Source organism: Thalassophryne amazonica, chromosome 16, assembly GCF_902500255.1.
Source record: "Thalassophryne amazonica chromosome 16, fThaAma1.1, whole genome shotgun sequence".
Classification (NCBI taxonomy): domain Eukaryota; kingdom Metazoa; phylum Chordata; class Actinopteri; order Batrachoidiformes; family Batrachoididae; genus Thalassophryne; species Thalassophryne amazonica.
Window position 1 is genome coordinate 20,971,648 of NC_047118.1, and position 15,759 is coordinate 20,987,406.

Genomic DNA, 15,759 nt, shown 5'->3' on the forward strand with positions numbered 1-15,759 from the left:
ATCTATTCCCACCTCTTGAAAGTAACCATCTGTCTGCTGAAGCCAGCTGAAATGTGGATGCATCTTGGCCTTTTCCAGTTGTGGGCTCCTTGACACGAAGGCCCCTATGTGCGTGACCATACCAAGAGACCTTGCACCATGTGACCAAAATGTCATAACTGATGCTTGCTCACAACACATGTGGTACTTCTATCTGAATCTCCCTAAGTAACTGCTATTTGATACAAAGGCTAGTAAGAGATAATACAATAGTGCGGTCAGTACCATGGGCTGGTCCTTGGAGGGTCTTGGTGAAACATGGTCATACAGAAATTCAAACCCAAAGGAGATATATTCATTTAGGATGTCTGGTTAAAATTTGGTGAAAATCAGATGAATTTTGCTCAAGTTATCATGTGCCCAAGAAAGTGTGAAAGATATACATGAATACAGATATATTTATATACTGTATGCATGCACAGATGTAGTACACATCTCTATCTCCTTTCCTGGTCTTATGGTGAGTTTTATAATTTATGCAGCCCAAACACTTAATAATAAAAATAATTATTATAATAATAATGATAATAATGCAACTACTCGGCTCTGTGTGAGCCTGATCCTGTCAGATCTCACAAGTTAAGCAGTGCAGGATCTGGTTAGTACTTGGATGGGAGACCTCTTTGGAACACCAGTGGCTGTGTGTATTTCTCCAGGTAACACTGGAGTTGCATCTGGAAGGGCATCCGGCGTAAAACCTGTGCCTAATACCAGTGCGTATCTGGCTGTATCGGCTGTGGTGACCCCAAACAAAAATGGGAGCAGCCGAATGGACAACAACAACATAATAATAATGATAATAATCAGAATTATTGTTATTATTATTGTGGCTGATTTGTTGGGGTAGGAATACGAAAAACAGACAGCTGATACTGAAAAAGAGAAAAGAAAAACCTACAGCTAATTTGGATAATAAATCCAGTCATCAATACTGTGATCAGTAAGGATGAGAGCCATCCTTAGAGGGTCTTGGAAAATGATGCTCAAATTCAAACTCAACTGGCATACATTCATTTAGGAGCTCCAGGTCAAATTTGATGAAAATCAGATTCATTTTCTGCAAGTTATTGTGTGCTCAAGAGAGCGTGACTGATGCACAGTCACATGCACTCATGGACAGAGTGCAGTTCTCTATCTTGCATCTCACCTTAGGACTGGCAGGGAATATAAAAAGAGTAAGAGAGAGAGAGAGAGAGAGAGAGAGAGAGAGAGAAAATGCTGCTTCCATTTCAGTGAGGCTGCATGAAATTGGAGCTAGTTTGAGTCCAGGCTGAGTCACTGTGTGACATTATATGTGAGCACACGTCATGCCCTCACATGTATTAGAATTGGCTGCACATTTGTGACTGTACCTGCGCTGTGTGTCATCTGTGTCCAAATGCCCCTGCAGTGTCCAATTAACTCAGAGATGCATTCAATCATGAGGTGACCAGCAGGTGTCTCGTTCTGTGTCAACCCCTAGGCCACAGAGGCACATAAACAAACTGGCAGAGGAGACGTGAGGACTCCTCTGCTGTCTCTCTGTCTCGCTCTCTATCCCCCTCTCTCTCTGTCTTGTCGCCCGCGCCCCTGTGATGTCAGGGTGGCGAAGATGCCAGCAGCTTTGCTCGTAGATCACCTAACACGCCCTGCTGTCCCAGGGTAAATCTCTCTGTCAGACTGGCACACACCATGCCAACCAGCCAGCCAATTTACAGCAGTCCCCAGTGGATGACCCCCACCTTCCCCGCCGAAAGTAGACACGGTAGCGTGGGTGCCATCATGTCCGTGTGAGAACTGTATGTATGAATTTTCTTTGCATGTTCCCATGTATTTGTGCATAATAGGGAATGATGTGTGTGTGTGTGTGTGTGGGTGGGGGGGCGTGCATGGGGGTGAGTGTTGCAGCTGCGGCACTTGCAGAGGAAGGAGAGGTACAACAAAACTTGCATCTTCACCCGAGATGAGTTTCTCTGTGACACTGGGCCTCATCAAGCACTCGTATTAACAGATTTGTTCTTAAATGGTGTGTAGGAGTGATTTAAGGGAACTACCTGCATTCATGAATTTTCTTATATTTTAATTTGTTTTTGTTTTGTTTTGTTTTGTTTTTTTGGAAGCATGAAAAAAAATTCAAAAGTAACCTGCAGTAGATGTCATGCACAAATTACTGTATATTCCATTACTTTGAAGCGGTTGTAAATTATACATAATTTGTCATCCTAATTAAACCAATTTCAGTTGCAATAGAATAAAATAATTATGTGTAATGTTTTGATTCACATATTTTACTATCAGTCATTTAAGATATTCTTTTCTGTTCTGCTCTTTTCTTGTTAGTCCTGTAGAGCAGATAGCTGAGTAGATAAGGAGCTGGCCTGCCAGCTAGACTTGGGTTTGAATCCGCTCATGCTACCCATCTGTGTACTTGGACAACACACTTACTCGGGCATTGTCCCAGTCCACCCAGCCATAAATGGATTCTTAGTCCAGTCAAAATGGGGAAAAAAAGTTTGGATAAAATTAGTAAAAAGCTGAAAATTGGTGTATGGTCTCCCCTCAGTAGCCTTGATAACATACAGAAAGTTCCCCTGTGTCCTCATTGGGCTTTCACCATTATGACGTCATGACATCATTTATGTTTGCCTCATCCAGATATATAATTTAGTATACAAGGGTATATTTTTGGTTACTTTTTTATTAAATAGCCGTGTAATGCTTTGGAACATTGACATAAACATAAATAAGCAAAAGGGAATGAGATCATAATGTCATGACCTCATTTATGATATCCTGATATGATGTCATCATGTTGAATGACCTCATAGTCGGTAATTATAGGGATTTTCACTGGAATGTTGAAGAACCACAAAATACTCTTAAAAGACGATATTATACCATCCAGGATAGGTGTTCTATGCAATTTTCAAACTTGGGGACTTGGGTTCACAGTATAGCATTTTGGTTTGAATCAGACTGTGCCTACATGAAAGGTTATTTAGGGGATTTTTTGTTTTCATGGATTTTCAGTCAGGGATGAAGTCACATTCATCAAAAGAATCCCTATCAGCCATCTCAAAATCAAATGTTTCATCTTTGAGTAGCAGTGAATAGGAATTGAACTCATCTTTGCTCTCTTTTCCATCAAAGTCATGGTCTTCATCAGTATCTGATGTACAAAATCAGAATTGCTGCAGTCATTTCCACAGCAATAGCCACATAGAACTGAGCAGACCTGACTTCTTGCAGCCACATGATCCTGTAATTGCAGGAAATCAAACTCTACCTGATATCATAATATAATATCTGTTTCATTTTGAAGCAGTCCTTTCTATCAAACAATGAAGATACATATACTACTGGAAATAATTAAATGATGAACATGTGTGAAACATTTTTTTGACATCCATGATACTCATGTCATCATGACATCATACCAAGAAAAGCTCAAGGAGGATACATGGGGACTTTCAGTATGTTGTTTCGGATGGTTAAAGGGTTGGATCCAGCAATTTTCAGATTTCTAATCATTTTTTCTGACCTTGGCCAAAAAAATGACCTAATATAACTGGACTAACTGGCCTTAGCTGGGGAAGTTAGCTGTGGCAAACTGGTGTCCTGTCCACAGGGGCACCGCCAGAAATTTTGTGTCCCATGAAAAGAAATCCTAATGAGAAGGCCACTAGGCCAGCGGAAACTTTTGGTACTGTTTTACATTTTAAAAAAAGCATTTTAATGATATTTTGCCTATCATTCCCATATTTGTGAAAAGACAAATCTGATTTCACACTTACTTGGTAGGAAAGCACTGAAAATACAATGAAATTCATTTAGATTCAATTATTTGCGGCAAGAGTGATACTGTGGACTGACAAAAATACATGGGCTGGTTGTTGCTACTTAATCATCTGATTTCCAGAAAATGTAAATATTTCTCTGATTGGATTGACAGCAGTCACTCAGTCTGCATGCAATGTTCTCTGTTCCTATTGCAAAGCAGGGGGATAACAGTCCCAAACTACTGACCAACCATTATATTTCAGCGATAGCTGATGCTTTTAAACCATTAAAATCATTCTGAAATAAATACAGACGATAGACTTTGTTATTTTTGAATGATTTTTTTATTCTTTAATGTTTTTTTCTCCATCATAATCGATTAATCCAATACACAGCTGTTCACCTCAGGGGTTCCTGGGCTTGTGGGGGGAGCTAATATATAAATATATATATAATATATAAATATATAATATATAATAATATATAAATCCAGAGTTTTCATCAGAAATATGAGCTAACATGGGGAGAAACGTGAGCTAGCTTAAGGACAAAGTTAGGAACAGATAACAGGCTAACATTCCAGAACTTTCCATCACAGACTCACCTTGCCGATGAAAGAACTAGGTGATATACTGTCGACCCTTCGCTTCTTTCTCCTGTCTATGCTTTTTTCTTTCTTTTTTTCTTTTTTACCCTCTGAGCTCTCTGAGCTCTTTTGCTGTCTCTGGCATTTGCTGTTTGTGAAAAGTGGTTCTGCAGCTGTCTGACAGAGCAGCTGGACTGAACCATTTTACCTAAATAGGCGGGGGGAGGGGGGGGTGAGCGTTGAGTAATATTTCCAAAACAAATAAACTCAGTGTTACTAATACATTGTAAAAAGTTTATTACTGTGTCATATTATTTTATCAGTATTATAATTGTATTAGGGGCCTCTCTGGGCCCCTCTCAATCATGGGTCCCTAGAATTCTTCTCCTTATTCTCCCCTTTTCGGCGTCCCTGCCTGTCCAGGTAAAGTCCTCGACTCTCATCTGCTTACAGTTTTTTCTCAGTTGCTAAAACACAAAACCCTATTCTCTAAATAAAATTCTCAAATGCCTTTACACAATTATTGAATTAATCTCCCTTTTGGCAAAACCGTAGATGACTTTCACATAGGTAGACACATTTGGCAAAACTCATTCACTCTTTTTGCAAAACTCTAAACACATTATCATACTATAAAACATATTCTGCATAATAAGTCACTTCTGAAATATATTACTAACCAAATAAAGCAGAAGATAAACACAATTAAAGCACAGATGTCACCAATTAGACACTACTAGTCAAAACTGTTAACACTTGTGTCTAATGATGTGACAACCAATATAAGCCAGTTCAGAGTTGAAACAGGCTGGTTGGAGTGTCATTGCAACAATGGACAGAAACCAGAGGCGCAGGGGACGGGTGTGTGTTAGAGGTGGGGGAGTAGGAAGAGGAGGAAGAGGACGACAACGAGTTATAGTAAATGATGAAATTCGGGCCACAATCATTGACCATGTTCTGGTTCATGGGATTTCAATGAGAGAAGCAGGACTTCAAGTCTAACCTAACCTCAGCCGTTTCTCTGTGGCTTCAATAATCCGGACATTCAGACAACAGAACAGGTATAGTGTAAAAGTTCAATACTGTATACAGTACACAGTTACAGCAGATTTTGTAGACCACTGTGACAAAGCATATATTGTATATTCACTTGTGTAGAATTGCAAGGATGCCAGGGGGAGGTGGAAGAACCCCTATGTTCTCCCAGCAGCAGGAGACCCTGATAGTTGACATGGTCATTCAAAACAACACAATTAGACTACACGAAATACAACAGCGAGTGATTGAAGACAATGTCAGTTTTGAAGGAATCAACACCGTAAGCCTCTCCACCATTGACCGTGTCCTGAAACTGAGCTGGGCATGTCCCGTGAGACTTCCAACACGGAGGTGCTTTTTGTTCTGAGCCATTACGTGGCTCTGTCCTGATGCGCGAATTCTGCCGCACGTCTTTCATTACAAAATCTCCTGTAACAGTGTAATGTGCCGAAAAAGTGCTATGTCCACCTCTCTTGCCATTTCTCTGGTAGTCAGACGATGTCCCAGATCAACACAGCCTTCACTTTGGAAATGATCTGGTCGTTTCAGCCTGTCGATGGCTGCTCGAAGCGCAGCGCGCCCTCGCGGCTGTGGGCCATCTTTAATCCGATTGTAATGCTCCTTAATCTGTGTGATGCCCATAAGATCTTCACCAAAAGACATCTGAATTTTCCGAATGGTTTCCACCTGGCTGTCTCTCACAGTTTCTGAAAAAATTTTGATGCAGCAAAGCAGCAGTTGCTCAGCCATTTTCCTGACAATAAAAATCCGCCGAGGGGGCTGGACCACTCCTCCCACAAAGCGTGCTAACAGGCAAATGACGCAACCGACAGGCGTGAAAAAACTCTCGCATGTGCACGAAGGTTAAAGCTTGGCTGATGCAATCACACGTGATTCAAATCCATATGGTTTTTGCAAAAAATAAAAAGGTTGGATACTTTTCTAACAGACCTTGTATTTTCTATATAGAGAATATTTGAATTGGAGGCCAGTGGAAGGCCCCATGAATATATATTTGTGGATGAAGCAGGATTTGACCTAGCAAAGAGGAGAAGGAGGGGCCGGGACATAATTGGTCAGTGTGCCATTGTTGATGTCCCTGGTCAGCGTGGTGGCAATGTGACCATTTGTGCTGCCATAAGCAACCGTGGGGTCCTGCATCAACATGTAACACTAGGGCCATACAACACTCAACACTTTCTTACATTTCTGGCAGGTCTCCGGGATGTTTTGGTGGCTCGGCAGCATGAGATGAATGACCAGTACACATATGTGATCATATGGGACAATGTAAGCTTCCATTGTGCTGCTCAAATAAGAGAATGGTTTAACATCAATGAGCAATTCATCAATATGTACCTCCCACCATACTTGCCTTTCCTGAACCCCATAGAGGAGTTTTTTCAAGTTGGAGGTGGAAGGTATATGACCGGCAACTCTATATCAGAGTGGATCTCCTGCGGGCCATGGAGTTAGCTTGTGGCGACATAACTGAGGAGTCATGCCAAGGCTGGTTACGCCACACAAGAGCCTTATTCCCCCGCTGCCTCAGAACAGAGAACATCGCTTGTGATGTTGACAAAGTCTTGTGGCCTGACCCAGGCCAAAGGCATGATGAAGCTCAGTGAGCTTTTTTTGTTTTGGTTTTTTATTGTAATATTTTATTTTTTGATTGTAGATTTACCCTATTTTATTTATAGTTAAATTTCAATGAATAAAAAGACTTCAGGAGCTGTATGTCCTGTACACTGTGTCTTCCATTGTTTGATGTATTGTGTAATCATTGCTAAGCAGGATTTTCATTTTGACTGCTAATAGAATGATTCTGAGACCATTAGTTGGTTTTGGGAAAAGTTAAAAGGGTTTTGAGATGATTGGTCAGTTTTGTAACAAGAATCTAGGGTTTCGTGCATGTGGTTTGAAAAATGGGTTTTGTGTTTAGAGTTTTGAGAAAAGGGTAAATGGTTTCACAAAATGTGTTTTAGCAACTGTGAAAAACTGTAATGTGACAGAATCCAGAGATGAGCACCAGCACCAGCGGGCTTCAGGGCCTATATAAAACATCTTCTTTACGCAAAAGTCAGACATTCTGCACATAAGGACAACACCTCACCTCCGAGAGGTGCGCGCAAGGACAGCATGTCCCATGGTAAGAGAAAGGTTCCGAATGGATGCTGTCGGCCCCCTGTGCAGCAACAACACCATCATAATGCAAGAATCACAAAACTCACTCAGATGAACAACACATAAGCCCCCCCCCCAAATGTTGCAAGAAGTTTGTGAGATTGCGTCCCACCTGGTCCTCTTTGTGTGGCGTTTGCATGTTCTCCCCCCGTGTATGCAGGTTGAGTGAATTGGTGACTCTAAACTGACCATAGGTGTGAGTGAGAATGTGTTTGTGTCTTTATGTGACCGTGCGTGGAGTTTTAGGTGGTATTTTTAGTCTGTTATTTACAGGAATTCATTCTTCTTGTGAACATGCTTTGATTTAGTGGCAGGATTCAGCATGTTTACATGTAATTCTCTGGACTCACAAGAGTTTGATGAATTTGGCGTGGCACATTCGTAGGAGACCATCATACACAAAAAGGTTGGAGAAATAAAGAGAAGTGTTCAAAAATGTTCTTGGACAAGGCCGATTACTATTAACTGAGAGCCAAACTTGCATAATAGCGAAACACACGCTTCATTTACAGTTTTACAACCCTGTTACAGAGCAGAGAAGCAGAGAGCCTTGAAATAAAAATGCAGAAAACAAACCGAGATCAGTTAAATGAGAAATTACATGTAAGTCAGAGCAGCAGGAAGAAAGTTTCCCATTTATCACATTTATCACATGCATTCTAAACACAATGCTGATGTTCCATGAATGAGCTTTTATATGTTCTTTCATTTTAAATCTGATAAAGGTACCTTACGCACTCCCCCAGCTCCCTCTCTTTCCTATTCCACTCCAGTTCTTTGCCTTCTTTTCAACTTACTTTAATCTATTCACATCTTTCCTCCATTCCCTTTATGCCGTTCTCCTGTTCTTTACCCCACAGTTTTTGGCCTTTTTCTATTTCCCCTCTCTCTCAACCCCTGACACCTTCATGATATGTCATTTTTTACAGTGCATTTTTTTCATCTTCTGTGTTTTCCTCCACTCCAGTTTTTGTGTGTCCGGGGACACTGCTACGGGTGCAGGCGGCCAGCTCGCTGCAGGAGGCAGAACACCAGGCGGGAGCTTGGTGCAAGGACCCTCTTCAGTCAGGGGACCGTCTGTACGTTATGCCCTGGACCCCCTACCGCACCGACATGCTGTATGAATACGCCTCCTGGGAGGACTTCAAACAGAACCGAGCCACCACCACATACAAGTGAGGGTGCCTCCCACTGTCCTGGATGATCAAACAGCGTCTGGCTCCGTAATGATTTATTGGCTTTTGGCATGTAGGCAGAATGTTCCTACCGCGGTGTCATCTTTCTCTCGGTGAAGCCATCTTGCAGACTTCTTTCATGCAGAATGCATGTGCATAACTTGACTTAACTATCTCCCAACAGGTTGCCCAACAGAGTTGACGGCACGGGATTTGTGGTATATGACGGCGCAGTGTTTTACAACAAAGAGCGCACGCGCAACATTGTCAAGTATGACCTGCGGACACGCATCAAGAGTGGAGAAGCTATCATCACAAACGCCAACTACCACGACACCTCGCCGTACCGCTGGGGAGGGAAGTCAGACATCGACCTGGCTGTGGATGAGAACGGCCTCTGGGTGATCTACGCCACCGAGTCCAACAATGGACGGCTGGTGGTCAGTCAGGTGGGGGAGCATCGCTGCACAGCGGGGAACCATGCATGAATGATAAATCTGCCAGTGGATTTTGTCAAAGTACTTCAAACTAGTTGGGAAAAAGGTCAAATATTACACTTGAATGACTTACTATTGATGCACAGTGTGGTGATAAAATGAGACTGTCATGCTGTGGTGGTAGTGCCACCACTGACTGCTCCTTTCTAGCATCGAGCTTTGGTAATAATGCATTTATTCAGTGTGAGAGATGTGACAGTTTTGATATTTCAGGGCTTTATCGGCCTGGCAGTTGTCCTAATTTGTATGCAAACATAATGAAATCCAGGTATTGGTTATTGCTCATCTCTGTCAACGTTTCAGTAATTCAGGATATTTTGCTGTACATATCATGAAGCATTTACTGTTCATTGTCTGTAATCTGCACATTTGCACTCCCAACTCGCACATTTTTTTCTTTTGCTTAATGCCCCTTTCTATCATTGACGGGTGGGGAGACATGCTTTTTGGACATGAAAAGTTATGACATCTTTGGTTCTGATAAATATGGGTGAGGACCAGGGAATTTTGGGCAATGTTGACATCTTTTAATATAATATTTGCAGCCAATCTTTCATATATTAGTTTGAATGTCCATGTGACAAATGCTCACAACCTTATTGGAAAAAGAGAAAAATGCTCACGTGTAGTATATATTTTAATAAATTGCAGTCTTTGACAACCAGAGTTAGTGGGTTAGAGTTAGAGATATGGTTAATGTTATTCATGTTAGTCACATATTTTGTATTGGTCTCTTTTTCCAATATGATTGTGAATGAATGAATAAATGAATTTATTCAGCATACACAGACTCAAAATAACAAGGAAAACTCAAATACAACAATTTAACACCGTACCCATTAGCCCAAAAGGATATAGGCAGCAGCAAATGCTAATAAACACCCACCCCTTTAATCAAAAAATAAAAATGTATACATATGTAAATAAAAATATACATATACCCATGATAACAAATATAAAATACTCACTGAACTAAAATTTCAAAACAAAAACACGCAAACAGCAGTGCACCATGCACAAACCCAAAAACAAAACAAAATCAATAAAAACTAATTAATCATGATATAACGAGTAATTAAATCATTTTTATAGAGGCTTTTAAAGCCAGCCAAGTTACCAATGTAAAGTTACAAAGTTACCATTGTGACTGTTTGTCTTGTGAGCATACAGTTGTTGACATACACTCACAATGAGCATGAATGCCATGGTAATTTTCAGCTTTTAGTGATGTCTTTGAACTGTTCTTTTGTCAGGGTGGAATGATTGTACAACATACATCATGCATGACTTAAAAAAAAAAGAACAGGAATTGGATGCACAACTTATTATTATTTTAGATCTCTAATCCACCCAGGGTCAAAATTATATTTACATACACCCAAGCTGCTCCGAGATGCACCTCGACCAGACACTTTTGATAGCCACCAGATTAGAAATTCGATAAAATAGAACTTTATTAATCCCTTGGGAAGACTCCCTCAGGGAAATTGAGGTTGTAGCAGCATTGTATAGCAGCACACAGGGTAAGAAGCACACAGCATCAAAATTGTAAGTTAAAAAAATGCATAAATATGAATACCAGACATACTGATCACTTCTGGTTTACTGGCTACTACTGTTCCTCTCCTTCCCATCCTCTGTCTACCTGTTACTCCTCCTCCACCTGAGTGAGGAGTTGTACAATTTGATGGCTTGAGGGACAAAGGAGTTTTTCAGCAAACTTCTAGCATAATTCTGGCTGGATGTTTGACTACTTTTCTCGGCAGAGTTGGCATAGTTCATTTAAACTGGCTAGTTTCCTGGCATGGCCCCAGCTTTTAAATGTAGTCCACAAATTTTCAACAGAGTTGGAGTTCGGGGCTTCGGGAAGGTCATTCCAGAAGCTTGATGTTGGCCTGCTTTATGGCATTTGGCCATGTGTTAACTGTCTAGCTTTTGATTTGAGGTGATGTAGAAGAATTTGGAGGGAGTACGACTGGAGCCTATCCCAGCAGTCATAGGGTGAGAAGCAGGGTGCAGCCTGGACAGGACGCCAGTCCATCGCAGGTCCACATACAGACAGAGAAACACAGCCACACTCTCACCTCTTTATATATATGTATACAGTGGGGTAAAAAGTATTTAGTCAGTCCATGATTGTGCAAGTTCTCCTACTTAGAAAGATGAGAGAGGTCTGTAATTTTCAACATAGGTACACTTCAACTACGAGAGACAAAATCAGAAAAAAAAAAAAAATCAGAAAATCACATTGTAGGATTTTTAAATAATGTATTTGTAAACCATGGTGGAAAATAAGTATTTGTTCACCCACAAAGAAGCAAGATTTCTGGCTCTCACATACCTGTAACTTCTTCTTCAAGAAGCTCTTCTGTCCTCCACCTGTTACCTGTATTAATGGCACCTGCTTGAACTTGTTATCTGTATAAAAGACACCTGCAGCCTCAAACAGCCAGACTTCAAACTCAACCATGGCCAACACCAAAGAGCTGTTGAAGGACACCAGGAAGAAAATTGTAGATGTGCACCAGGCTGGGAAGAGTGAATCTACAATAGTCAAGCAGGTTGCTGTGAATAAATCAACTTTGGGAGCAATTGTAAGAAAATGGAAGACATACAAGACCATTGATAATCTCCCTCGATCTGGGGCTCCACGCAAGATCTCATCCCGTGGGGTCAAAATGATCATGAGAACGGTGAACAAAAATCCCAGAACTAAACGGAGGGACCTGATGAATGACCTGCAGAGAGCTGAGACCAATGTAACAAAGGCTACACACTACGCAGAGAGGGACTCAAATCCTGCAGTGCCAGGCGTGTCCCCCTGCTTAAGTCAGTACATGTCCAGGCCCGTCTGAAGTTTGCCAGAGAGCATATGGATGAACCAGAAGAGGATTGGGAGAATATCATGCGGTCAGATGAAACCAAAATAGAACATTTTGGTAAAAACTCAACTCATTGCGTTTGGAGGAAGAAGAATGCTGAGTTGCATCCCAAGAACACCATACCTACTGTGAAGCATGGGGGTGGAAACATCATGCTTTGGGGCTGTTTTTCTGCAAAGGGGACAGGATGACTGATCCGTGTTAAGGGAAGAATGAACGTGGCCATGTATCATGAGATTTTAAACCAAAACCTCCTTCCATCAGTGAAAACATTGAAGATGCAATGTGGCTGGGTCTTCCAGCATGACAATTATCCCAAACACACCATTCAAGCAACGAAGGAGTGGCTCCGTAAAAAGCATTTCAAGGTCCTGGAGTGGCCTAGCCAGTTCCAGACCTCAACCCCATAGAAAATTTGTAGAGGGAGTTGAAAGTCTATGTTGCCCAGCGACAGCCCCAAAACATCACTGCTCTAGAGGAGATCTGCATGGAGGAATGGGCCAAAATACCAGCTACAGTGTGTGCAAACCTGGTGAAGACTTAGAGGAAACGTTTGACCTCTGTCATTTCCAACAAAGATTATGTTACAAAGTACTGAGTTGAATTTTTGTTATTGACCAAATACTTATTTTCCACCATAATTTACAAATAAATTATTTAAAAATCCTACAATGTGATTTCCTGGATTTTGTCTTTCTCATTTTGTATCTCACAGTTGAAGTGTACCTATGGTGAAAATTACAGACCTCTCTCATCTTTCTAAGTAGGAGAACTTGCACAATCAGGGACTGACTAAATACTTTTTTACCCCATTGTGTGTGTGTGTGTGTGTGTGTGTGTGTGTGTGTGTGTGTGTGTGTGTGTGTGTATATATATATATATATATATATATATATATATATATATATATAATTTACTATTTAAAGAACATAGGCATTGCCATGAAACTAGCAACGGTGCAACTGTATTGGGTGGAAACTATCACTGACATTTGCGCTGCACTGTGCACTACTTAGTGCCAAGTGTAAGACAGGGTTATAGAATTACATTGGTCCATTTAATATACTTCACAGCAACAGTGGTGCGTATTACGTAATATGATGGAGGTCTAAAATGACTGTTTCAAACTAAAAACAGAACATTTTGCATAATATGACCTATTTAAGATATATGTGTCAAATATCAAAGCCAGCATGAGTCACAAGTATGGAGACTAAAAGAGTCATTTCCTTTGTGTCTGCAGGTTAATCCTTACACTTTGCGCTTTGAGGGCACCTGGGAGACCAGCTTTGACAAGAGGATGGCATCTAATGCCTTCATGGCATGTGGTGTGCTTTACGCAGTGAGATCCGTCTATCAGGATGATGACAGCGAAGCAGGTGGTGATCTGGTGATGTATGCGTACAATACCAACCACGCCCGTGAGGAACCTGTCAACATCCCTTTCCCCAACCCCTATCAATATATTTCCTCTGTGGACTACAACCCTCGAGACAACCAACTTTATGTGTGGAATAATTATAATGTACTGCGCTATCCACTGGAGTTCGGACCACCAGACCCCACCACAGGTAAGAAATCATCCCCTGTAGGTGGACTCCTATGGTCTGTAATGTGTCCAAGGGGGGATTCTGACAACTCAGAAACTCTGAATTGTGTCCCCTGAGTTTATATTGACTGCAATGTCTTATGAACCATTTGTGCTTTTGTAAACATACTGCAGGAGCACAAATTATCCATTTTCAGCACATTGTCTGGGCCTTATTAGGTCATGGCCAAAAGTGAGGTCATGGTGGTGTTTTTCTTGACAATACAATATCTCTTCACTTGGGAATTTCACACATATATTGCTAATGACTATACAGTATTATAACCTAATTATATTTTACTTTAGGAAGATTATAAAGCTGTTTTTAGTCATTTTAAAAATGTGAATATTTTTAATTTCTAATTTATTCATTTCAAAACTAAATTTGCATTCCCCAAAGGTAGATAAAATCACAGAAGTTGAAGGTTGATGCTTATGTTGTAGTCACACTGTGACAGATAAAGTAAACTGATAGTAAACAGATTTACAGTGCCAAAAATTACCTAATCTAACTACCCCTTAATTTGGGTTTTCAGAGCTTCTTGACACAAACAGAGTGCAAACAGATAGTGCACAGATAAAACTAATGTCTACCGGCTGTCCACGGTAAACACATATGCAGGCACTAGGGAGGCACTTCATCTGGTTGGTGTCACTCAAAGTTTGAAGCACGCGCAAAACTTTCTAGTAGACCCAAAGGACATCAGATGATACAGAACACATTTAACAAATGAGAAAATAATTTGTACAGTACAAAACAGACACAAACAGATGTCAAAATTTCATATTTGTTACTTGTGCATTTTCCCAATAAATCGCAGTGTGACTCGGACTTTACCTATGCCTTTTGCTGCTTACTAGAATTATTATATTGGTGTTATAGCCCATTTGGTTTGTTCTGTCTTATAAATTTTGCTGGTTAACAAGCAAGAAGGCAAGTGGTGTAGCCATGTCAGATGTATTAATAATGGGTATTAGTGTGTTTTATCTGCAACAACAAATCATGTTTTCATAATCGTAGTATCAGCCCTTCATATCTACCTGGGAGCTGCCCCTCATGGAGGCCACCGTGATGAACTGCCATGTTCCTATAGTAGCACAAAAAGGCTGTGCTTAGTCTGTCTTTCACATTTTGTAGTGCATGGCTAGAAGACTGAAGAAAAAAGAAGCAATATCAGTAGTTGCTCCCCTCTCAGCTGTATACAAGTTTCTACTGCAAGCTGACGAGTTTGAGAACCTTCATTTTTGTGAATTGGGGGTTCATACATATTGCTTGTCACAAGGGAAGGTGAGGGAGCATGAATCCCTTTAGCCAAAGAAGTGAAAATGTGAAGGGAAACATTATCGTGACCAGGCATGACATAATGCAGTCTGCGCCATCACCACTAGGTGACACTAAATCCTACACATTGTAGGTTTAAATATTGCATGGAAAACTTTGTTTGGTCTTACACTGTAGGTTGCCCATTAAACAGTATTAAAATAAGGTATTGTACTGTAATTCTGAAAACTCACAACAGTAAAGGTGGTAAAATTCCTACTAAACATATATTAACATAGACTAAGATATGATATGATATGATGAGGTGAAGTCAGTTTATTTATACGTCAATTCTGCCCTCCGTTCCTTTTCAAGAAAACGGTCTGTGACGCTATAGTACCAAGTAGACATATTTTCCAGGGACATGACCAGGGTCCTCTCAATGGCCAGCGAAGCTCGACTGCTTAGATGGCCTTGGCCCATTGCATTGTGGGTGTAAGACTTAAGCCTTCTTAATCAGGCGAAGCTCCTTTCTACACACACAAATGTAGCTCCAATTGTTGCCACTAACAACAACAGTTTGTACAGCTGAGACGTTGCACTGTCCAACTCCATGCTGTTTAGAAAACCCTAGAAATCACACAGCTTTCCCCTATTACCCCGTAAGTCCTGATTTGAATACAGGACTTGAAGTTGAAACCTCAGTCTCCTTGAATCAAAGTATTGGCCATAGCGTTTCAGGACAATCTG

The 15,759-nt window shown here is 40.9% G+C and overlaps 1 protein-coding gene across 6 annotated transcripts in view; it reads left to right on the forward strand.

Annotated features, from left to right (window-relative positions):
* The window catches only part of adgrl1a (adhesion G protein-coupled receptor L1a), a 381,665-nt gene that overhangs the window by 288,929 nt on the left and 76,977 nt on the right, over positions 1–15,759 (forward strand). For all 6 annotated transcript variants that reach the window (XM_034190600.1, XM_034190603.1, XM_034190604.1 and 3 more), the window contains 3 exons: positions 8,574–8,781; positions 8,966–9,230; positions 13,404–13,731. In XM_034190600.1, the coding sequence (XP_034046491.1) occupies positions 8,574–8,781; positions 8,966–9,230; positions 13,404–13,731 (801 nt within the window). The remainder of the gene's footprint in view (positions 1–8,573; positions 8,782–8,965; positions 9,231–13,403; positions 13,732–15,759) is intronic.